Source organism: Euprymna scolopes, chromosome 37 (genome assembly GCF_053919585.1).
Source record: "Euprymna scolopes isolate OS-2025 chromosome 37, ASM5391958v1, whole genome shotgun sequence".
NCBI classification, from domain to species: domain Eukaryota; kingdom Metazoa; phylum Mollusca; class Cephalopoda; order Sepiida; family Sepiolidae; genus Euprymna; species Euprymna scolopes.
The window spans coordinates 77,878,109-77,905,112 of record NC_136518.1 but is presented as its reverse complement, the minus strand read 5'-3'; the positions used below and the strand labels follow the sequence as shown (position 1 = coordinate 77,905,112).

At 31.1% G+C, this 27,004-nt stretch overlaps 2 protein-coding genes across 2 annotated transcripts in view; both read right to left on the bottom strand.

Annotated features, from left to right (window-relative positions):
- Window positions 1-14,743, bottom strand: part of LOC145261234 (retinol dehydrogenase 12-like) — a 35,309-nt gene extending 20,566 nt beyond the window's left edge. The window contains exon 1 of the mRNA XM_080119603.1: window positions 14,164-14,743. Within this exon, the coding sequence (XP_079975729.1) occupies window positions 14,164-14,528 (365 nt within the window). The 5' untranslated portion in view covers window positions 14,529-14,743. The remainder of the gene's footprint in view (window positions 1-14,163) is intronic.
- Window positions 14,744-23,771: 9,028 nt separating this feature from the next.
- LOC145261231 (cell cycle checkpoint control protein RAD9A-like) overlaps window positions 23,772-27,004 on the bottom strand; it is a 56,533-nt gene continuing 53,300 nt past the window's right edge. The window contains exon 12 of the mRNA XM_080119601.1: window positions 23,772-23,985. Coding sequence (XP_079975727.1) covers window positions 23,887-23,985 — 99 coding nt within the window. The 3' untranslated portion in view covers window positions 23,772-23,886. The remainder of the gene's footprint in view (window positions 23,986-27,004) is intronic.

The window sequence follows — 27,004 nt, the reverse complement described above, 5'->3', positions numbered from 1 at the left end:
TGGTGTATCCTGTGAGTATTTTTAAATAAATGTGATCTAAATCTAAGATCAAAATTTTTCCTTGGTTTTATAATTTACTAGCAGTTCAGCCTGGCTTTGCTCGGGCCCTATGTACTGTTCATAAGTTTATGTGCATATATATATATATATATATATATATATTAAAAAGTTTGACTCATGTTCAGGTAACCTACTTCAAAAATTTCAAGTGTTTAGACCCAAAATTGGCGGAGGAGTTTGGTAGAGTCTGCAAAGGTCAACTCTTGAACTTTGACCTCTTGGCAGCCAAATTTTCGCCCCAAAACTGATTAAAAAGCTTGCTGCATGTCTGAATACACTTTATATAAAATTTCAAATGTTTAGACCGAAAATTGGCTGAATAGTTTGGTAGAGTCTGCAAAGGTCAACTCTTGAACTTTGACCCCTTGGCAGCCAAATTTTCGGTCAAAAACCGATTAAAAAGCTTGTCCTATGTCTGAATACACTTTATATAAAATTTCAAATGTTTAAACCAAAAATTGGCTGGGTAATTTGGTAGAGACCACAGAGGTCACATTTTTTTAAAACTTTGGCCTCAATTTTGACCCCTTAACATTTGTTTTAGGCTCAAATCAAATTAAAAAGTCTGATCCATGTCCAAGTAACCTACATCTAAAATTTCAAGTGCTTAGACCCCAACTGGCGGAAGAGTTTAGTAGAGTTTTCAAAGCTCAAATTGTTGAACTTTGATGCCTTGACAGCCAAATTTCTGGCCGAAAATGAATTAAAAAGGTTTTCCCAAATCTCAACACCCCTTATATCAAATCTCGAGTCTGTAGAACGAAAATTGACAGAGTAGTTTGGTAGGGAAATGTACACACACACACAATTTCACAGATATAGATTTTATTGTATTATTTTATATTAATATGAACAAGCTATAAGTGATTCAAGCAGTTCAACAGGGAGTTTAGGTATATCCTGTACCAGGAGGATAACTATATTTTACAAAATAACACTATACACATTTTTGTGTAAAAACCCCATGGGACTAACCATGTTTGGAGCACCCAGGTGACTAACGCAGGGTTAAAAAGAATTATCTCTAATTGTAGATACAAAATGGTTCTCAAAGCTTGAGTAAAAGAAAATGTATAAAACAAAGAATTCCAATTTCAAGAAATGGAGTCAAAGATCTGACTCCATATTAAAAAGCTTAAAGTGGAATGAACAGTTTTATGTCATTTCAAAATAAATTCTTCAAAAAGAAAAAAAAAAGAAAAAAAAATCAGAGCAATTTAATATAAACAAGTTATTGTTCCAGTTTTTACCATTTTTTAACCTTGAACTCAAAAACAATCTTTGCACTCAATTCTAATAAAGAGAAACATCTGTTCACCAAAAGTTGAGACTTCTAAGAAAAACATCAATTAATACCAGACAAACATTTAGACATAAAAAGTGGGTTTTTATAGGGGGTAGTCCAAGTAACCTATTTTTTATAGGAGGTAGTCCAAGTAACCTATTTTTTATAGGGGGTAGTCCAAGTAACCTATTTTTTATAGGAGGTAGTCCAAGTAGCCTATATTTTTCTCCACAACTCTTGAACACTAACCCAATTTAATGGTATTAAATCTTAAATGACGATTTAAGAATTTTTTTTTTAACCACTTGGAATGTATATATGATAGGCTTTTGTTCGTCTTATCAGTATTGGTAAACAATACTACAATAGATGGTCAAAGAGTGAAAAAAAAAATCCTTTGAATTTTGAACATACTAGGCTTGGTGTAGAATTATAAAAGGAATGAGTAAGTTTAAATAGTTTCACAGCTATGTGCTAGAACACACTTTGTCATCAATTCTTGGATTTTGAGTTTCCATGTCTTGTTTGCTTGTAAAACAAAATTTCTAAAAAGATATTAAAAGTGGATCATAATGGAGATAGAAGGCAATAAATAAATTTAAAAAGAACTAATATTATTGAATTAATTTGGAATTTTTTATGGAGATGAGTAATTTGCGTAATTCATATTTTTTTAATTATTTGTAATAATTTGCATAATTTGTATTTTTTAAATTATTTGTAATAATTTGCATAATTTGTATTTTTTTAATTATTTGTAATAATTTGCATAATTCCTATTTTTTTAAATATTTGTAATAATTTGCATAATTTGTATTTTTTCATTATTTGTAATAATTTGCATAATTTGTATTTTTTTAATTATTTGTAATAATTTGCATAATTTGTATTTTTTTAATTATTTGTAATAATTTGCATAATTCGTATTTTTTTAATTATTTGTAATAATTTGCATAATTCGTATTTTTTTAATTATTTGTAATAATTTGCATAATTCGTATTTTTTTAATTATTTGTAATAATTTGCATAATTTGTATTTTTTTAATTATTTGTAATAATTTGCATAATTTGTATTTTTTTAATAATTTGTAATAATTTGCATAATTTGTATTTTTTTAATTATTTGTAATAATTTGCATAATTCGTATTTTTTTAATTATTTATAATAATTTGCATAATTTGTATTTTTTAATTATTTATAATAATTTGCATTTTTTAATTATTTGTAATAATTTGCATAATTTGTATTTTTTTAATTATTTGTAATAATTTGCATAATTCGTATTTTTTTAATTATTTGTAATAATTTGCATAATTTGTATTTTTTTAATTATTTGTAATAATTTGCATAATTCGTATTTTTTTAATTATTTGTAATAATTTGCATAATTCGTATTTTTTTAATTATTTGTAATAATTTGCATAATTTGTATTTTTTTAATTATTTGTAATAATTTGCATAATTTGTATTTTTTTAATTATTTGTAATAATTTGCATAATTTGTATTTTTTTAATTATTTGTAATAATTTGCATAATTCGTATTTTTTTAATTATTTGTAATAATTTGCGTAATTCGTATTTTTTTAATTATTTGTAATAATTTGCATAATTTGTATTATTTTAATTATTTGTAATAATTTGCATAATTTGTATTATTTTAATTATTTGTAATAATTTGCATAATTTGTATTTTTTTAATTATTTGTAATAATTTGCATAATTTGTATTTTTTTAATTATTTGTAATAATTTGCATAATTTGTATTTTTTAATTATTTGTAATAATTTGCATAATTTGTATTTTTTAAATTATTTGTAATAATTTGCATAATTCGTATTTTTTTAATTATTTGTAATAATTTGCATAATTCGTATTTTTTTAATTATTTGTAATAATTTGCATAATTTGTATTTTTTTAATTATTTGTAATAATTTGCATAATTCGTATTTTTTTAATTATTTGTAATAATTTGCATAATTTGTATTTTTTTAATTATTTGTAATAATTTGCATAATTCGTATTTTTTTAATTATTTGTAATAATTTGCATAATTCGTATTTTTTTAATTATTAGTAATAATTTGTATAATTTGTATTTTGTTAATTATTTATAATAATTTGCATAATTTGTATTTTTTAATTATTTGTAATAATTTGCATAATTTGTATTTTTTTAATTATTTGTAATAATTTGCATAATTCGTATTTTTTTAATTATTTGTAATAATTTGCATAATTTGTATTTTTTTAATTATTTGTAATAATTTGCATAATTTGTATTTTTTTAAATATTTGTATTAATTGTCATAATCCGTATTTTTTTAATTATTTGTAATAATTTGCATAATTTGTATTTTGTTAATTATTTGTAATAATTTTCATAATTTGTATTTTTTTAATTATTTGTAATAATTTTCATAATTTGTATTTTTTTAATTATTTGTAATAATTTGCATAATTCGTATTTTTTAATTATTTGTAATAATTTGCATAATTCGTATTTTTTTTATTATTTGTAATAATTTGCATAATTTGTATTTTTTTAAATATTTGTAATAATTTTCATTATTTGTATTTTTTTAATTATTTGTAATAATTTGCATAATTCATATTTTTTTAATTATTTGTAATAATTTGCATAATTCGTATTTTTTTAATTATTTGTAATAATTTGCATAATTCGTATTTTTTTAATTATTTGTAATAACTTGCATTATTCGTATTTTTTTTAATTATTTGTAATAATTTGCATAATTCGTATTTTTTAAATTATTTGTGGACTATTATTCTCATCTTCTAGTTGTTGTTTTATGACGTTTCAGCCAATTGCTATGGATGCAGTTTGGAGATTCGACATTCGTATCCCATCACAGTTAACCACCTGATGAAGGACAGAGGAATAATTGGCCGAAATGTCGTGAAACAACAGAAGATAAGGATAAAAGTCCGCAAATAATTTTAAAAAAAAAAAATTATGCAAATTACTCATCTCGATAAAGAATTCCAAATTAATTCAATAATTTAAAATATCAAGGTTTCAAATTTTTATTTTTGCTTTGCACGGCCACGGGCGAAGGAATGCTTTCCAGCTGACTATAATCTAATTGTCTTCAAGTCCAACGTAAACAAGTTCTTGATGAACCGTCCCCCCTAAGTAATCCAATTTACAAAATTTCCACAACTTATGCATACTCATTAATCCTTATCCGCCAAACTTTCACGAAATACACATGGCTAGCTAAAACCACTATCAATAATTTCCAACACTCTTTATCTGTGCCTAAACCTGGACATAGATTCCATGAACCAAGCTTCTTTCTTAGAACTGCACGCATGTGGAACTCTCTTCCGATTGCCTGCTTTCCAGCTGACTACAATCTGTCTCCAAGTCCAACGTAAACAAATTTTTGATGAACCATCCCCCTAAGTTTACAATTTACAAAATTCCCACTACTTATGTTTACTACGCTATAATCACATTGACTAATGTATACCAATTAACCCTTATCCTCGAGTGGCCTCCGGGCTTTGATAAGTGGTGGTTCCTGTGTACAAAAAAAAAAAGCATAAACCTTAAATAGCTATGAATTATTTTTACTCACTTACTGTCCAGAGTAAAGATTCTGGTCGGTTTGCGATATAGTTCTGGTTAGCTCTAGGAGGTTCACCTTCCCAGGCTTTACCTTCTCATCGTTTGAGCAATTAAATTATACAAATTACTCATCTCAATAAAGAATTCCAAATTAATTCAATAATATAACAATCGGTATGGACCGGACAATTGGAAGAACAAATATAAAAAAAAATATGGATTTATAAGACCAAAAAATCCAATCTTCAGAGCCCGTAGTGGATAAAGATATGGAATATCTACGATTTCAGATGAGTATTGTCTGAAGGTAGCGGTTTCAATCCCACCCAAAGCCGGTCAGAGGATTAGTTGGCCAAACTGAGGTGAGATGACAACAACTATGGAAGGCAGTAATTGCTGTGGATGTAGTGGATGGGAGATTCGACATTCCTATCCCATCACAGTTTACCACCTGACGAAGGCCAGAGGAATAAGTGGCCGAAACATCGTTAAAAAACAACAACTAGATGAGGATAATAGTCCACAAACAATAATTAAAATAAAATAAATAAAATAAAAAACTAATATTAAAATGATTCTTGATTATTAATATCATTAAAACAGTTTTTTGCTTTTTTTTAATTTTTTTTTATTACATTTTCACCCCAAACAAGGCACATTGCCACTTTGTTGTAGACAGGAGGCTATGGTTGTACGGTGAAATATTTTTAGATTGAAACAGTAGATTTATTGTTGCGACTAATGGTAATTTTCTTTACCTAAATTGAATAAAATATGTTACTCTTTTTATTGAGCACCGTCAACAACCTTGTTATATTCAAGGTTTTTTCTTTGGGATATCTTTAACCTGGAATATATATAGTAAGTTATAAAATATATATGGCGATTAAGCTACACTGAATATTCCGCGTTTCATCCACTCTAGGATTCTTGAGTGGATGGAACGCAGAATATTCAGAGTAGCTTAATCGCTATATATATTTTATAACTTACTAACTAGCTCTATCTACGTACTGAGCACTGTTGAAGTAAATACTTAAAGTTTACGCATAAATTTATACTTTCGTATATTAATTTATGTGAGTAAATGAAATAGTTATATATATATATATATATATATATATATATATAATTTAAACTAGTCATGGAAGGACTGATCGCCAATGCCATCCAATTCCATATCTAGCTTCTTTCATCCCTTCTCCATTTGAATTCTATATTTTTAGAAATAAGACTTTCCATGGAATAAATTTCCCCTTACTCTTCAATACAAGACCCGTTTTTTTGTTTTTTTTTAAAGAGATTCCCAAGGACATTTACTTAACTCTTCTTGGATTTACGAATCGCCAGGCCTTTTGTTCTCACTGGTTATCTGAAACCAAAATTATTGGATATTGCTGATTATTCTTTTACGTTTTCTAGTAAACTTATTTTCTTTCAAAAAAACTTTTATAACTACCCTTTTCAAAAATTGCGCTAACCAGCAAAAATAGATTTTTATCTATATATATTCCCTTTGCTAACTTTTTTCTTCTGAGGAGAAGAACCTATCTTTGAAACTCCATAGAATAACGATTTTTTTTTTTCCACATTCATCTTGTATTCCATGTATCATGACGTCTTATATATATATTTCATCTCTGAATTCTAAACTAATTCTTTTTTCTCTTTCTGTCAGGTTTTTCAGAAAGTTTGCACATAATCACTTAAAAAGAAAATAGAATCTCATTTTGGAGGGAGGGAGGGGAGTAATTTAATTGAAGGTGTTACTAATTATGTGTGATCCTATGTAATTGTCTCCCCGTGATGGCAGGAGATAACAATAACTCAGTCTAGAAGGTTTTCTCCTTAGGACAGAAAAGATAAAGGTATATATAGTATCAGAACACTAGATTTGGAATTATTTGTTAAAAAATATAGCATACATTTTAACAATTCAGGTACAAGGATGTTGTGTAAAACGTTTTGTAAGAAAAAAAAAATCTTGCCATTAACAAAAATGAAGGGAAAGGTTCTGTTATTTAAGAACAGTTATAATTAAACGTACACAGTTATAAAATTTAACTATTAGAATTGGGAGGTAACAGTGGTCAAGTGGTTAACGACACAAACTGACAACCTGGGTGTTCCAAGTTCAAATTTAACTCGTTCCACCAAGTATGTTAACAACCTTCATGGGGTCCCTCTGTAATTACCCAATGTCTTTCTAGAAAGAATTCTGACGAGAAAAATATTAGGGAAACCAATGCCAACAATAGAATTTTCAGATTCATACGATATAATGACTAGTATAATTAAACCTAAAATGAAATTTAGTTAGGTTTTTTTTTTCTAGCTGTCTTTAATTTTTCTCTATAATTGAGATATTGTCATATTAAGTACTATAGTTTAGTTCATAAAACAAAAAACAATTAAACAAAAGCAAACGTTTTTTTCTTAATGTTAACTCAAAAAAATCCTATTTCTTTTCGACACTTATGCACTACTGCGAAGGAATAACTTTTCTGGTTTTCAGTTTAGAAATTTGGAGAGTGCACAGCAAGGGCAGACAATGGCAATTCCTTACAAACAAATTTAATGAGTATTTGGTGCTTGTTAAGATAGAGTCGGCAGATCGATTTTTTTGTCGAAAATAGTAATACATCCAAAGATTACGAAAATTCATTGAGTAGAACAACTGCTAATATGTTTTTAGTAAAAAAAAAAAAAAGAAAAGAAAAAGAAAAGAAAAAAGTCTATCCCTAAAAGCTACAAATATCGGTGTGATTTAAATTTTGCATTCCGAGTTATGACCCCTGTGTGTGAACTCTTCATCTACTTTATAACATCTAAGAAAAATTCAATTTTACTCATTTTTCTATTAATATCAATAAATTTCTACTCGGTGAATTTCGTAATTTTTACATATTACTATTTTCTACGTGATAATTAAGTACGTAATAGTGTTTTAGTGGCGCTTTTTTTTTTTTATACAAGGTCATTTTGCAGAGGGAGACAACTCCATTTTATTAAGAGATTCGTTCATTTTTTTATCTCATAATTTAGGACGCTAAAACCAACAATATTTTTATCAAATCAAAATATCCAAAAAAGAAAGCCTTGACGGTTATTTTTTTTTTCATTTAACAAAGTTGATAACATTAATAATACAAAATGTAGTCTTTACGCGACTATTAAGCACGATTGTTTTCAACAAAATATTTTAGTAAAACAAGGATGAAAATATAAAAAAAGCTGCCGCGGCTTTTTTTTTTTTTTTTACTGAACAAATTTTGTGTTCAAATTATTCATGTAAGAAAATATTTCATACAAAATAAATCGGTAAAATTTTGCATTAAGGCCCGTGCCACGTTTGTATATAACAAAGCATACAAAAAATGCCCTCTCTCTCAGGTGATCAGAAAGTGGGTGCTCATTTTAAGTTAAATTTACATGGAAAAGTGATCACCCACTTTTGGAAAAAGTAATTTCTTTATATCATGAAAACTATTTTTTGCGACGGAAACGGTTTGCAGATTCGTTTTTAGCATACCGAAATCTACAAAAAAAAATATTTTGTTTTATACGAACGTGAGACGGGCCTTAAAGTAAAATAATACCAATAAATCGCAGTTTTGTTTAATATTTCCTCTTATAACACAACACGCTATGCAACATACAAATATCTGTGCATGAGGTCGCCAAGCTAATCAAGAACCTTGATTCCAGTAAAGCAACTGGCCCTGACGGCATTCCAATTATAGTGTTGAAAAAGCTTCAACCAGAACTTGCCCCCATACTTACAAAACTCTTTAAGTGTTGCCTTAAGGAGAAATGCTTTTCAACACCCTGGAAAACCTCATCAGTATGCCCTATATTTAAGAATTCAGGTGATAAGTCATCTCCCTCTCAGTACAGACCAATAAGTCTCCTGTGCGTCATGAGTAAGCTGCTGGAATCCATATTAAATAGAGAACTAATCAACCACCTCATCAGAAATAACCTTCTTAGTGACATGCAATATGGTTTCCGTTCTACTAGATATACAGCAGATGTGCTAATGGTTATATCTCATAGGATTAGTGAATCTCTCAACAAAGGCTTCCTTTCTAGGGCAATTGCTCTTGACATATCAAAGGCCTTTGATAAGGTATGGCATAAAGGCCTACTTCACAAGATTTCCAGCTACGGTATAACTGGAAATGTTTTCTCAATCATTAAATCATTTCTCTCTGGTAGGCTCATAAGAGTAGTGGTTGATGGGCAGAAATCAGATGCCCGCAGTATTAGTGCTGAAGTCCCTCAGGAGTCCATGCTAGGCCCAACTCTCTTCCTGATCTACATCAATAATCTCCTAAAACACATACTTAAATCATTCGTTGGCATCTATGCTGATGACACGACCATCTATGGAAACACATCAAAGGCCGTAAATGACAAAGTTCTCTCTGATTCTCTCTCCTCTAATCTTGAGCGCGTGGTACAGTGGGGGAAGAGGTGGCATCTAAAACTAAGCTTCTATCTTTACATCATCAACGCTCTGATCCCCATCTAGCATCAATTAAAATGGATGGCTCTCGTCTAGGGAGGCCCCGTGTTTTGATAAGCTCCTGGGTTTGACCTTTATTCCTGACCTGAAATGGAACACGTACATCAAGTCTGTTGCCAAGGTCACTGGGAAAATTGTGGGATCCTTCTACTGCTCCAGAAGATATCTCACTACTGATGCAATTCTCTATCTATATAAAAGCCAAGTACATCCAAGAATGGAGTACTGCTGCCACATCTAGGCAGGAACTGCTAAAAACAGCCTCTCCTGCCTTGACAGAGTACAAAATAGACTTCGTGGCTTATTGAGGGGTGCCCTTTTCTCTTTCCTGCAACCTCTCTCCCATAGAAGAGACATTGCGAGCCTGTTTTTGTTTTATTGTTATTTCCATGGCAAGTGCTCGTCTGAGCTCCAATTTCTGGTCCCCCCTCACCAGTCTTTCACGATGAACACCCGTCTAGCTGAAACCACTGTCAATAATTTTCCCCACTCTTTATCTGTGCCTAAATCAAAACGTAGATTCCATGAACAAAGCTTTCTTAGAACTGTACGCCTGTGGAACTCTACCGTTTACCTGTTTCCCACCTGACTAGAACTTGGATGTCTTCAAGTCCAACATAAACAAATTCCTGATGAACCGTCCCCTTAAGTAAGACACTATCAAATCTCCAATATTAACGATTACTACGACACTATCCCATTGATTACTGTATACCTTGTATACGCAATAACCCTTATCCCCGAGTGGCTTCCAGGCCTTGATAAGTGGTGACCCCATGTAAAAAAATAAAAATAAAAATTACAATTCCTCTACAACTATCGTCGCGTTTTCATTTTTTGCAATGTTAAAAACTGAATGTTGGTGTTATTAATATTATATTAATATTACAGTAAAAAAAAAAAGTCGCCACAGCTTTAAAAAAGTTTAATCCTTGTTTTATTATAAAGAGTTTGTTTACTAAAATCACAATTCCCTTGATTTTCGCAACAATCTTACCATAACATTTATTTGTTCATTGAAAAAAAAGTAGTAAAAAAATAAAAAACAAAATACCAAACAAAAGAACGAAAAATCGTAGTCGTAAAAATTCCATTTCTTTTGTAATATTTTCATTCTTTGGGTTTTAAGCTTAAAGACTTTTTTTCTATAGAACCTCACCATAATATTTACTTTTTAATAAAAAATGTAAACCCGAAAGTTGCAACTTTTTCTGTTTTTTTTTCTTTTTTTTTTTTAAACTACATTTTTTATAAAAAAGTAAATATTATGGTGAGGTTCTATAAAAAAAAATTAGGGGTTCGTACAGTGTACAGTAATACGAACCCCTAATTTTTATGTGTGACACATAGATTCGAAAAAGTTGTCAAAAAAACAAATATAAATGGTTAAACAAAAAATATTTTGTAAAAAAGGAATTCACTGTTTGAAACACTCATTTTAAGATTTAACAATTAAAAAGACAAGACCAGTGTGAAATTATTTTTTTTATAAATATTGCTATTTATTAAACATAAATTTGAAAAAAAAATTGGGGGTTTGTATTACTGTACACAGATTCGAACAAGTTGTCAAAAAAACAAATATATAACAAATAAATGCTATCAAAGGCAAGATAAGTTACTTTTCTACTAAACTGGATATATTTTTTGTGTTTTTATTCAATGTAACATGTTTATTCAGCTCGAAAAACATGCAGTGTTTACCGATGTATTGGAAAATTCAAGATGGCGTCTGATTTTCTTTAACACGGTAAGTTTGGGAAAAGGTGTTATAAATAATAAACTAGACAAAATACTAATAAAAACCCACCGAATATATGTCAAGTTATGTCACGGTAACATATATTGAGCGAATTTCGAACAGTATTTTGTCTAGTTTATTATTTATAACACCTTTTCCCGAACTTACCGTGTTAAAGAGAGAGTTGGGCGCCATTTTGAATTTTCCAATACATCGGTAAACACAAATTTGTTAATAAAAATTGCGACTATATTTTACTGGTCAAGTTTTCACTTGTTCGATGTCTGTTGTTCATTAAAACAATAAGTTGTAGCGAGTTTAAATTAAGTTGTTTTTTTTTTTAATGTCAAAACCCAATTAATTCACTTCAAATAATTTAGGTGACTAAAATAGGATTTAACTAAGTTTATCACAAATAAAATTAGCTGCTTGGGAAATAAAACCATTTCATCTTAAACTGAAACGAAACTGATCCCCCTACTTTAATTTTTTTGTTGTTTTTTTCGTCAAGTTATGCACACGTTATCGCTTCAAAAAAGTAAAATCTCGGGTTTTCGGCGGTAATCTATAAATTAACCAAAAATAAAACGGCAGTCTTGCAGTCAAGTCCCGGCAAAGTTCGACAACTCCAGAAGGGTCACATCAGTATTTTACACCGTCAAATCACGAATATTACGAATTATTAATTTTAAAATAAAAATTAAAGTTTTAAACTAAAAAATACATATAATTAATATTTGATAAACTGTGGATGGATTCTAGTCACATGTGAAAAGGAAGATGAGGACGGTAGCGACTAATGAAAATTTGTTCCATTATTCCCATCTAATGGAAGAGTTGTGGAGACGGCGTGAAAAAGGAAACGCATTTCCATGAATTATTAAAAGCATAAGATAACAATACACTTTTTAAGAAATGTTTAATTTTCAAAGTTTTTTTTTTATTTTGTATATATAAATTTATATTTTGTTACGTGGTTCATTACTTCAGATTTTATTTGGTTTAATACACTTAATAAAATTTTTTTCGTTTTTTTTGTTAAATAAATAGTTATAAATATATAAAAATGTACATTTTGTTCGTTTACTTTATTTAATCAAGTGCTTACTTCCAACATTAAAATATTTTTTATATTAATTATATATTTTGTTTTATTTTAAAACTAATAATTTTTATTTTTATTTTTAAACTAATAATTCGTAATATTCGTGATTTGACGGTGTAAAATACTGACGTGACCCTTCTAGAGTTGTCGAACTTTGCCGGGACTTAACTGAAAGACTGCCAATAAAACGATAGATTCATTCACGTCATCCCCTCCACTCCTCCACACCAACCGGAAAATAAATAAATTAAAAACTCATTGTGGTCAGTATTATGTGTAAATTATAAATTTTATAACTATTGGCCACACTTTCGGCAACAAAATGAAAAAGTGGCTAAAAAATTAAAAAAGCTAAGATTACTCTTTATCGGAATATGTTTTCGGCATTTTTACTTATTTTAAAACGTTTATTTGATTTAAAACAAGTATTACTGCAGAGTCTTAAGTAAAAATAAGACAAAAATGGCTGACATGTGACGCCGAGACGGGCATCGGTGAAATCTCGATAATCGCTCAAAAATAAAATAAAATAAATGAATAAATACTGGTAGAAACCTACCCAATAAATGTTACAGTGACATTTATTAGGTGGATGGATTTCGATCAGTATTTATTTCATTTTCGAGTTAAGTGATTATCAAGACTCAACCGTTGACAATCTCATGTCATACTCCCAAAAGCATGCAAATTTAGCTTTATTTCAACCCCCCAAAATCAAATTTTATGAGTAAGCAAAAAGAAACTGTCTCGCGTTACCATTAAAAAAAAAAAAAAAACAGGTGCTAATGCACTTCCTGATCCGCGCTATTTTTAAAATCGTATTTCTAAGTTTAATTAAAGTTTTATGTTTTTTTTTTTATTCAATTGTAAGGTTAACGTACAGAATAGGTACAAAACACCCTCCCCATGTTAAGAATGGCTTTTTAAATGATAACATTATTTCAGCACGGATCAATAAGTGCTAGAGAACCAAAACAGATAAGTTCACAATAATTAAAACTTGCGAGATGAGCCTTGTAATGCTACTGATTTAACATTAATCGCTTTAAAATGTTTTTCTGAGGCTTGTTAAGATAGAGTCGAAGGAATTTTTATTTTTTTAAATATGTGGTTTTAAGCAAAAACAACAGTACTTACTTGTCATGACGAAAATAGTTAAAATTACTCAAATTCATCGAGTAGAAAGTTATTTATAAAACTGATTTTTACGGATGGGGGAAATGGCATTTTCCCTAGATGTGAACACCTTGAAGATTGCGAATACAGGAGACATACTTATCTCCCTTTTCAGCACGTAAAGGGGAAGGGCTGACGACGTACTTTTCAACCAGTAACGACAGACTTTTTTTAAGACTAAAAACACAATAGTAGTTCTTCCACTCGATGAATTTTCATAATTTTTGGATATATTACTATTTTCGACATGACAATTAAGTATGTAATATTGTTTTTTGCTTAAAACGGCATATTAAAAAAAAATCGATCTGTCGATTTTCTTAAATATCGCTTTTCTTTTTTCCACCGGACTTCAACTTGGATGTCTTCAAGTCCAATGTTAACAAATTCCTAATGAACCGAACCGCGAACCGCCCCCTTAAGTAAACACTTCATCAAATCTCCACACTAACGTAATGTACTTGCAATAACCCTTATCCCTGAGTGGCTTCCGGGCCTTGATAAGTGGTGATCACTGTGTAAAAAAAAAAAAAAAAAAATATGACATTTTTGTCACCAAACATTTTTCTGTAGGTATATTCATTTTTTTTTTTTTTTTCATAGTTCGGTTTAATTCTAAATAAGAAATTTCTCTCGCTAAACTTTCTTTCAATATATTCTTTTTCGTACGTACCTGTCGTATTTTTCAAGAACAGCATCAGCCGCGGCCTTCACCGAATCCAAGTCCGAAAGGTCCAAGATGACGACGGACACGTCTTCGTTTCCAGTGCCGCGTTTTATATCTTCAGCGGCCGCCTCGGCCCTCTCTCGATCCCGACAAGCCAGAATCACACGGGCACCTCGGTCGGCCAGGTCGTACGCTGTCGCCTTGCCCAGGCCGCAGTTAGCACCCGTTATCAAAACAGTCTTCCCATTTAATTTGTCAACATTCTTATACTGCAAAGGTTTCCCTTCTTCCCACGAATAATATAAAAACCTATACAATCCATAATTAATCAAACCTAAGACCACAACTACGAACACGAATTCAAATACCATTTTTCTCTCTTTTCTCTTAAAAAAAAATCCGTTTGAGTGGGTCTACTTCAACAGTCGGCCTGCTTATATAGTTGTTGCGCTCGAGTCAGAAATGGCCATGTGAATAACCACTCCCTTCCTTCATATAAACAAAATCATCACAAACCAATGAAAATACTTGGATTTTTTTAAGAACCTGTCAGAAGTAGTTTGCTCTTTGTACTATTTTGAAAAACAAACAAACAAAAAAAAAACTTTTCTAGCTTTTAGAATTTACGACGTATTTTATTTATTTATTTTTTTTGTTTTGCTAAGATTTATCTAATTTGTCGGTGTTACTTCACAAGGCGATTAAAGCATTTAAATCCATTTTTGTACTTATACAGAAAAGGTACCATTCTGAAATAATAACATTATTATTTAGAAACCGATTCTTAACATGGGGAGGATGTTTTATAACTATTTTGTACTTTCACCTAACAATTTAAAAGATACCATAAAACTTGAATATGACAAAAGGTCTATATTTCAAATTTCAAGATGTTGACCATCTTACCGTTTATTTCTTTAAGCATGTTAAAATGTTATATATATATATATATATATATATATATATATATATATATATATATATATATATATATATATATATAGGAAATTTATTACTGTGAGTCCAGAATGAGTTTACAAATTGTTTCAACTAGAGGAAAATCCTCAAGGAGAGGAAAAATTCAACTAGCATCATCAGAATTCATAAAAATATATATATATATATATATATATATATATATATATATATATATATATAAACGGTATGGGACAACCAAATATTCTTGATATATCAGATTACTGGCTTTTCCTCCTGGATCACTACTCGTCCGACTGGCAGTAATATCCCGGAAACTATTGAACTAATTCTGATAAAGGACTGCCCAGGTTGTATGAAATCCTTTTTTCTATGACTCTTATTCACCATTCAAATAACATTTTCAATATATGTGCTGAAAAGCAAAATACTTGTTTATTCATAGCTGAACACTTTCCGAATTGCATTTCATTTTCTCTGATGACATGAGCCATTATTGAAAATCTATGGATTAAGGAAATAAACATAATTTTTTTTCTCCATATATTCTTTGTTTCAAACAATAAATTCTTAACTTAAATATTTGTGTATATATTTTAATCTACAGAATTTGACTTTAAACATCAAACTTATATGTATAGGAGATGAGTATTGGCTGAAGAGAGCTTGATATGGATATCTTAAACGGTCCTAATTATCGGGCTTGAAACCGACGGTACCAATGACTTGTCTCATCTAACAACTTTCTGTACACAAAATACAAAATATAAATACACTCTTATTTTCGGATTTTCCTTTTAATTGAGCACTCTGCTGGATTTCTTTTTCCCCAAAAAACTACTCATATATATATATATATATATATATATATATATATATATATAAGAGCAAACAGTTAATAAAACATGTTAAAAAACACTTTGAAAAAGAGTTAAAAACATATTTAATCTGAAAAGGAAATACTAGATAAGTGGATAGTCCTTAATCCGCAGAGTTTCGAAGAAACTCCTTCTCATCAGAGGGTAGGAATTAGCAAAATGCGGGATTGGATTTTGCATACAAAAGTATTTGATGAAACTACAAGTAAGTCAAAGATCTTACTTAATAACAAAAAGTGAAGCAGAGGGGAAAAAAGTGAAGAAAAAGGTGATTACATGTGAATGGATAGTCTGGTGAAAGGTAAATAATCCAATGACGGTAAAATTCAAAAATATAACTCCAAGAAAGTTAATTGAGTTTCCATTTGCACAAGTAAAATTCAAGGAAATCACATAATTGGAAGATGATCCAAAATAATCCAAAAGGCCGAAATCCATGGAATAATTCACAAATATGTACAAAGAAAAGAAAAGGGGAAAATTCCAATAATATTAATAAAAGAGAAATAAGATATGCTTTTCACACGACTACCGAGACATAACAAGAAAGATCAGGGAAGAAGAAGAGAAAAAAATTAAATGGTGCTAGAATTAAATATAAGATAGAAAAGCAAATGTCAAAATAACCCAGACAAATAGGATGTTAAAAGGTGCAAAAAAAATATAGGGCAAAAAAATAGGTCAACTGAAATGTACAGGTTATTACTTAAGAAAATGTCAGCAAGAGTTGTTAAAAGACACTAAATGAAAAAAAAATTAATAAATAAATAAAAAATAAATGATAAATAAATAATAAAATAAAAAAATTTGAAGGGGAGAGGATGGCCGGTATCTGCAAATTCAGGATAAAGCAAGTAAGTATGTAAGTAAATGCATATAGTAAAATATGTAAATATACATGCAGGATATAGATGTGTTGGTAGATAGGAATATTTAAAGACTAAGACGGAAATTGCAGATAAAAACCGGCCAAACAAGGAAGAAATAAAGAAGTAAAATAAAGGATTATTAAGTTATAAAGTATTAAGAAAGAATGTAGAAAAAACGATAAAGTTAAAGAAGAATTATATATCTATCTGAAAGGTTAAAGTAATAACTATGTAATTTCAAAATTACCATTATTTTATTATATTTATATATATATATATATATATATATATATAGATATATATATATATATAATATATTATTTTATTTTATATTTTATTTTTTATTTTTTTATTACATTTTTTATTATATTTTATTTTTTTATTATATTTTAATTTTATTTTATTTATATATATATATTATTTTATTATTATTTTGTATATATATATATATATATATATATATATATATATTGTTGCGGTTTCAAAATTACTGTCTCCATTTTCCTTTGTTTTTCTTTGTTCGTCACCCCCGCTCTTTCTCTTTGCTTTCTTTTACCTTAAACAAAGGATGCGATTGGCTAATACGAGCTATACATATGAACATATCCGGGTTCAGTGAATACATTCTCCTACCTACTTTTCATCGTCGATTTCGCTACGCATGTCAGAACTTAAATAGATCAACAAAATGCTAACAAAACAGGCAATTGACATTTTTGCTTTTAGACGAAATTAATTTAAATGGAATCAAGAAATTAACAATCTTCTTTTGATTGCATAAATTTTGTTCTAGAATTAATTAGAGTCGTTTGTTTGATTTATTGGGAGCGACATCACTAACATCACGCTGGCCAAATGAATGCAGCTCGTTTCGGCCAATTCAGACCTACTCGGCCAGGGAGTAGGAGGCTCCCGAAACGACGACTGATGCTACCAGTAACGTCGACTGAATCCACCAGCGCCGAAGGATTCCAGCAGCAGCAGCAGTGACAGCAGCTGTCTCAGCAACAGTTCAAACAACCCATATCAGGGCTGATAAGTTTTTTCACAAATGCGATTCCCTACTGCTTTCTTCCTGAGACCCACCAGTAGTGAACTTCACTCCCAATCTCTAGGCGCTTCCAGCCCACTCCAATGGCTTCTTGCTCATTCCCACAGCCTTCCAGCCTTTGGTGCTTCCAGCTCCCTTCAGCTTCCTCCTGCAGCTTTCCTGCGACCTCGCTCCTCTAGCCTGCAAACTCGTTTGCACCTTGCTCCTCCGCCCTGCAACCTCTATTGCACCTTGCACCTCTGGTCTGCTGCCTTGCTCGCACCTTGTTCCCCCAGTCTGCAACCTCATTTGCACCTGGCTCCCTACCGACCGTCCGTTCCTTAACACTGATCGTCCGTTCTCAGTGTCATCCATTAGTTGTTGGGTCGACTGTCCGTAGATGACCGGCCCCGCAACAATGTATATATATATATTATATATATATATATATATATAAAAAAATGGTAGAAAAGATAGGGAGCATAGTTTTGAAAGCCGTTTTATCATAATTTTTGGTAGGTTTCTGACTACTTTTTATCATTATTATTATTAATATTTAAATGGGCTTTCCACAGAGGTTACCTCAAGGGTAAATGTTTCTCACATGCTTCTTTTTCTGTTAAGGGAATTTTTCTTTTTTTTTTTCTTTTTCTTTCTCTTTAAAAAATGCTCTATTGTCAAGAGTGTTTTTATTCATAAAGTCTGAAGAAATGCTGGTTTTTGAAAATTTTCAAACGATATAATGTTTGAAATTGTCGACCGGGCATGGAAACAATTGTAACGTAAAATGAAATACACTTTTTGTTGCTATCAACACCTTTTTTGAAGTCTTGATTTTGCTTACACAGTATATATATATATATATATATATATATATATATATATATATATATATATATATGATATGAAAAGGAAGCGGAAGACCGGAGGCTCGACGTTTCGCCCGAGTTATGCAGGCTTTTTCAGGAGGTGTGGTCACTGACGAGAGGGTCGATGTTTTTAGTTTTATATATACTGGGGGAGTGTATGCAAGTAAAACTATTATACAAATATACAAAAAAAAAAAAAAAGAACAATATATATTTATTAACCAGTGTCTAGATTATTTTTGTGCAATATTATTTTAGATAAGTGGAAAGAAATGTTAAAAAATCCTTTTCTATGTTTGATAGTGTTAGTAGAGTTAGAGATAAGAGCAGATTCCAACAGACGGCGTGTTGACCTACTATGTATATGCTTTAGGAGGGTCGCATTTTCGAAATCGAAATGATGGTCATTTTCCATTAACAGCATTAAGTGTATTGTTATTCTTTATGTCTCTTTTGTGTTCATATAATCTTTTAGCAAGGTTTTGCTGCGTCTCTCCTACGTATATCTTGCAACAATCAAGGCACGGTATGGTATAAATTCCGGCTTGATAATTCAATAAATTCTAATTTTACTTGAATTATTTTGCTACTGGATCATTTTTCGTAATTTTTACAATTTAAGCTAATTTCCCTCTGACATGTAAGTACATAATAATGTTTTCACCTGAAAGGCGTTGGTTTAAAAGATCATAAATGTAGACAAGCACTAGAAGTCTCAACTCCATGTCCAGATTCAAGGGAAGTAACTCATCTAATCTATTAACACAGCTAGTAGAGTCCTGTCAAACTATTTAACCCTTGGAAAAGTTATAAACCTGCCTGTCCTCCCTCAAACTATGAATTATATAGTTGGGTATCTTAGATTTTTAAGGTTGGTAAGAAAACTAATTTCTTTTTATAATTAGTTTTGTTTTTATGTGATCGAAGCAGCCATCCATTGTTGTTGCAACAATTTTAAAAACATTTGTTTTTATATAGAACTTTAAAAGCACATGGCTTTTGGTAGGGTATTTAAATTGGAGGTGCTTGTACAGTATAGTGGAATTTCAAACAAATGTAAGGGTGGAACGATAAAATTGTCGCCCTAAAGAAAACAACACTACAGCTTTATTTTAAAACTTATTTAAAAAATCAATTCAGATAATTTCATTATGTAGTAGATCTGACATCTTTTCAATGTAGCTGCCTTCAGCCTCAATCACCACCTTGATACGGGTCCGGAACTGGGAGCATGCCTTTCCCACAAGTGCCGGCGGGAGCTCAGTGAATACTCGGCGGATGGCAGTGATCAGTCTGGCTTTGGTGTTGTGGGAGGACATGTTGGTGATGTCGACATATGACCAAATGAAATAATTCAGCAGGTTAAGGTCAGGGGATGAAAAGGACCAGTGAAAGAAGGGTACAAAGTCATAGCCTGGGTCTCTTTCGATTTGTGGGCCAGCGCCGAGCCCTGCTGCCACACTCAGGGTCTGCCAGTGGCCACCTGATTGCACCAAACGATCCCTACACTCTTCAGCACATTCAGGCTCACTTTGATGTTGACTTTCAAGCTGATTTTGAAGATGTGAGGTAGCATAATGTAGCCCTCACTTGAAACCACACCAAAGACCATAACCGTGCCGGAAACTTTGTTTTCATCACTCTGGACATATCCCTGTTATCCGGATTTGCATTTTGAGATTGTTGGCAATGGTCCTGTTGTCATAACTTTGATTGGTAGAGAGCAGGAGTTGTACAGCGGCACATCTCCAATCTTGCTTGTTGAATATTGTGTCACTTTCAGAAATGATAAAAAGCTCCTATCGCTCTTGGTATTTGTACAAAACTGGCCAACTAGTAGATGGCTTGTAACAAAACAAAAAAAAAAAATGGTTTTCATCAAATGGAAATGGAACTATAGTGTCTTTCTTAGGGTGGCAATTTTATGATTTCACACAGTATTTCTGGTAAAAACACTATCACATACTTATATGTCATGTCGAAATTAGTATAACATCTAAAAATTATGCAAAAATGATCCCGTAGAAGATCTGTTAGATTTATTTAAAAGAATTGAAAAAGAAATTTAAAAAAATCATAGCGATCCAACATTACCAATTTTTCAATGATAGATTTTAAGGAAAGTAAGGGAGATAAGTCAGTTTGTCATAAAGAATTGATCACACAACTGTTCCAATTTTAATGATTCGATAAATTATGTTTTTCATTTGTAATTATTTTTTGGTAGGATCATTTTTCCTAATTTTTGGAATTTATACTAATTTTACCCTGATACATAAGTATGTGATAATGTTTTCACCTGAAATGCGTTTGTTTGAAATTCCATTATATTGCACAAGCAACAAAATGGAAAACCTTTTTGAGGAAGGAGAGACTATTGAATGGAGACATGCTTATGGTTTAGTGTGTGCGAACAATATGAATTCGTAAATATCTGTGGAGGCAGCAGGAATCATTAACACTTGATAGCAGAGTATCGTTCCAAATGTTATGGAGGTCCACAAGTAAAAAGAGTAAGTGTCACGCCACATGCTGTTCATTGAAGAGAGATTCGGGATTGAACACAGCAGACCACTTAAAAGAGGATCTTGTTAATTTTTATGTAGATGTTACAGGAAAAAGGGCTGTCCCCTTTCCATGTAAATAAGAAGAAAATTAGATAAGTGAAAATGAGATTAGGATAAGCCGAGACTCGAACCCTGTAAGCAAGGTTAAGAAACGGAATGTTAGAAATCAGAATCTTAAAATATTGTTAAATTCTATTATTAAATAGTTAGATATTGTTTATATTGTAAAAAGAACTGATTGTTTATTCTTTTATGAGACTGAATATTAAAAAATGTCAGCTTAAAAGAATGAGCAATGCAAATTAAAAATACATTGTTAAAAAGTAGGTTAGTTGAGAATTCTTTGTAGTCAAAGAAAGGAGTGTTAGGAAAAAACGTGTGCTTAGCCACGTGAATTGGTCACGTTTTGGAAACACACTTCTGACATCATAGCAAAAGGGGGATTCTCAATATAGGAGCTAGAGTTAGTCAGATCAGATCAGGGTTGTTGAGGCAGAACAGTTGAGTCTGCTAGTCAGCAGAGATCAGAAGAGTCAGTTGGCAGAGTGGTCAGCTGACCCTTTGGAAGCGAAGGGTAGAAAGATTAAAGTCTGTAGAACAAATGTGAATTCCTGACGTCATCATCATTCGACCGGTCCAATGAAATAAAGAATGATCATCTTTGTGTTTTTGTAAAACTGTTGTCATGTGTCGTCATTCCACAAATTGAAGGTAATGTGCTAATCATCTTATTATGAACATTGCGTAACTCTTCCAAGAATATGTATCTCTCCTCCTCCTCCTCTCTATATGTGTTACAAGAAATATAAGAACTGTGCATCTATCACCCTCAGTATATATATATATATATATGAAGTCCCAAGCACCTCAGAACAGAACTGTATAAATGTCTCCTCTCCCTCTCATCATCATCGTCATTCGTGTATTATATGGCCCCAATATAAATCTCTCGTCATACCTCTTTAATATATACCCTTATGCAACGCAAGATTTCATTTATACAAATCATTATTGTTTTCTTTCTTGACATCAGCGTGAAAACTTGATGCAGTGAGTTTGAACCCCGTTGTGTTCGGAGAGAGATATCCGAGATACGAAAATCTAGTTCTTGTCGAAAATTCCCCTGATAATAAAAAAACAAAAATAAAGAAAAATTTGTATGATATACGTACCAGTGATAAAACGAAAATATCACATTCCAAAAATCACGTAAATTGATCAAGTAGTTTTATTTTCATAAAGAAAATCATTTTTAAGCAATTAATGAAAATTAGTAGACATTACAACATAAATCTAGTAAGAATGAATTACTACTGAATTATCTCCCTTTGTTTCTTGAAATTTATTTCAAAATGACAGATAAGACAGTGACTTTTCGAATACTTATAAAATTTGATTTTTTTTTTTTTAAAACAAAACTACTTCATCAATTGACATAATTTTTGGAATATAATATTTTTGTTTTGTCATGGGTAAGAAAATTGTATCGATTTTTCCTTATTTTTTAATACAGGAGGAATTCTGGAGTGGAAACGAAAATTCTACATATTAATAAATGAGCCGTAAGCATGTCTCTCTCCCTGACTTGATCCAAGGGACGTAACTCATCCTCTTCTAATATAGAAACAATTTCCTTTTCTTAGCAAGCAACAACCACATTCTTCACACAGTAGACCGTAATATTAAAAATTAGTATTTTTTTTTTTTTACAAGGTAGTCACCACTTATCCAAGCCTAAAGGCCACTCGAGAGGATAAGGGTTAATGAATGTAAGATGGTAGTGTAGTAATCGCTAATGGTGCAGATTTGGGTAGAATTTGGATTATTTAAGGGGATAGCTCAACAAGAACTTGTTAGCATTGGACTTGAAGGTTACCATATTGTAATTGACTGGAAAACATTTAAATTCATAGTCAGGGAAGCAGGAAACAGGGTGGGAATTCTAAAGTCTAGAGTCTGTGGGAAGAACTTATATAGTAGCAGGCTTTCCAGTATATAGAGACCTCAACAATGAAGGAGTGGGATTGTGTGTCTTGTCGTGTTTATCAAAGTGGAGGGATAAGGGATTTGTATATTGAAAGGGCACAAGTGCTACAAGTTCATCAGAGCACATTTCATTAAAGTACTTGAAAAACAGGCACAGGGATGTGACATTGCGATGATGGGACAGAAGTTGGAGCTTGGTTGACAGTGCATGACCTATTAGATTTGAAATTCTTTTTTTTTTTTTTTTTAACTTTATCTAAGAGTGAGAGACTAGGGGTAGATGCATTAGCCCAGATGTTGCAACAATACTCCATGCATGGGCAAATTGTGGCTTTGTAAAAATATAGGATGCTATCTGGTGTGAATAATTTTTCTAGCATGTTAGAGAGAGCCCACCTTCTTTGCAGCAGCCGTATCAATGTCCTCAATGTATTTGTTCCAATTCGCGTATCTTTGCAAAAAATTAAGATCGAGCTGTATTGTTATTTATTTAATTTATTAGCCCATATTATTGGGTTGGTTTTAACAAATATTACAAAACAATTTTTTTTAAATACAAAAAGGCACTGGAAGTGTTTGTTCTCCTCTCCCATTTCAGTCATCTTCATCGTCAGTGTCAAGACAAAGAACAGCTGGTGCTGGTTTCTCACTGGTCGTGGAAGATTGAGAATTACCAAAGAGCAAAGATTTGAACTGGAAAAGAAAACGTTTACATTAATTAATAAAATGTTTCATATATGTATACTACCATGGGTGCCCAGCGTTGCCCGGGTGTTTGGAGGTGTGTGTTGAGCAAAAAAAAAAAAAAAAAAAAGTGGTAGTAGGAAGGTAGGCTCGAACCCGTATCGCGAAGGAGGAAAAGAATGTGAAAAAAACGTGACGTCTTTGCTGCTACGACCACCACCAAACCGGAAGCGATGTAGGTTTAAATTAAGGCTAGACTATCGAAAAGAGTGGATGAATTTCGAAAATATTGGCGAAAAAAGCGACCCCTCCCTGTAGAAAAGTGCTCAGTTGAGGGTAAAGAAATTAATGTTTTTAATCAATTATTCTGTATTTGTCGTCTGAAGGGCTAAGCTTCAAAACGATTCTGATCTTGTGAAAATCCGTCGCCTCTGTCAAAAGTTTTAGGCAAACATGCAAACATACATACATAGATTTATATATTTGTAGCTCAAATTTTCGACCCAAACCGATTAAAAAGCTTTTCCTATCTCTGAATACCCTTTATGTAAAATTTCAAATGTTTAGATCAGAAATTGTCTGAGTAATTTGGTAGAGACTGCAGAGATCAAATTTTTTTTAATTTTGACCCCTATTATGACCCCTTAACATTTATTGTTTTGGGCTCAAATCAAGTTATTAAGTTAGATCCATGTCCAAGAAACCTATATCTAAAATTTCAAGTGTTTAGACCAAAAATTGTCGGAGGAGTTTGGTAGAGTTTTCAAAGGTCAAATCGTTGAACTTTGACCCCTTAACAGCCAAATCTCCAGCTGAAAACCGATTACAAAGATTTTCCCACATTTCAGTACTCTGTATATCAAATTTCAAGTCTGTAGACTGAAAATTGACAGAGTTATTGTGTAGGGAAATCTACATACACAGACAGACACTTTCACTTTTATAGATATATAGATTTTATTTTACTAAATCTATATAATTATAAAACTCAAATGACCTTGTAACGGGTGTTGTAACCCAACATCCGATTTACGATTTCCGGTTGCACATGCGTACATAAACATAAACCCATAACAGTGTAAACAAATAAACACAAATCGCTAGACCGGTTTCGTTCGAACAAACGGATGTCCTTAGAAAAGCGAATATCTTAAATTTATTGAATAAAAAACTTCAAGATATGAGAAGCAAACGCAAAACGTGATTACAAATAATGCGTATAATCATCGGCCTGCTTCATATATACAATATATATTATACTAAATAATTAATGCGACAATAAAACGTATTGTTTTACTGTGTATGTTTCTGTTATGTCACAAAAAACTATTTTCTTTACGTCACAAGTGTCATGCTCATACATTGATTCCATAGCTAATATAACATACTGACCCAACGGGTCACGGGTAGTCTAGTGTATATATATATATATATATATATATATATATATAAATTTTTTAACTCCAATTTCTGATGCTTTGCTTTTCAATTTCAACAACTGAGGCGAGCACCTGCTGTTGGTTCTTTTACCTGCAAATAATAACCTCCATTACACTGGACTTCTTTAAATACAGTTGGTTATTTTTATTTTAATGTTGAACTCTGTATGAACTGTCCGCATGAGCTATTTTTTCCATATTTATATTTTTATATTCTTATGTTTTTAAGCTTTGTGACTACAAATCATAAAACTTTTAGTTTCATCCTATGCAGTAACCAGCAAATACATAGAAATGTGAAAAAAGTTTTTAGCGTAACTATTGGATTTTCCTGGATGAGAAGAATTTACGTTCTTTGAAACTCTGCGGATTAAGGAGCACCTAGCTACCAGCTTTGGAGTATTCTGCCGAATAATAAAAACTTTTTGTAAATTTCTACTTTACATCTCTGTTATTATTATTATTTATTTATATATATGTATTAATGTTGGGATGGTTAATCAGAATTAAAATCTGAACTTTTTGGGGGTATCGGATTGGAATCGGTATTGGAAAAATTTGTGCCTATTTCCGATGCCAAAAATGATTCTTTTCATTGTTTTTATGTGTTTATTTTTATTTAAAACTTAATTTTCTATGGCTTATATTAACAATGAAATGATAAATATTTATCAATTTTAAGCTAAAACTAAAATCCATAGATCATCCCCATATGTGTATTTCTATGTTTAGGAAATTATATGTACATATTTCATGGTTTTTGCTGAAATTGCCCCTCAAGAACAACTCTATACTTAGAAATTTAAAAGAATTGGAATCGATAATTGTATCTAAATCAGGAATTTAGAACAGAATCTGTAATTGTACAGGATTGTTAAGATTTATTTAGACCCGGTGCTAGAGTTATTAGACGAGATGAACTAGTCCGGTCTGTCGCTGACTTAGGAGTGATATACTTACTACTGTGGTTGTTCTTATTTGGGGGGAAAGAAGGAAAGGGGGATAGAATAATGGGAGTTAACATTTTTGCAAATTATGATTCGCAACATTTATTGTTTACACAAAGAATACAAGATAAAGATAATTATTCCCTTATTCCATGGAGTTTAAAAAATTGGCTTTTTTTCTTGAGAGGAAAAACACATAGCAAAAGAACTTTTATATAAACTAGCTACAATTTTTCTGGTTAGCACAAAAATTGAAAGCGTCAAAGTTTGAAAGATGTTCAAAATGTTATATAGAAATCTATACAGATTAAAAAAAGAATATCTGTATTGAAGATGTACTTTTTCTTTTTTTTTTTTTTTACATAGGCGTCACCACTTATCAAGGCTGATAGGCCACTCAAGGATAAGGGTTAAAGAGTGTACAGTAGTCAAAAGGACAATATAGTAATCGATAGTAATGGAAGTTCGGTAAATTTGTTAACTTAAGTGGAACGGCTCATCAGAAACTTGTTCACGTTGGACTTGAAGACAACCATACTATAGACAGCGGAAAGCAGGAAAACGGAAGACAATTCCACAGGCGTGCAGTTCTAAGAAAGAAGCTTTGATCGTGGAATCTATGTTTAGGTTTAGGCACAGATA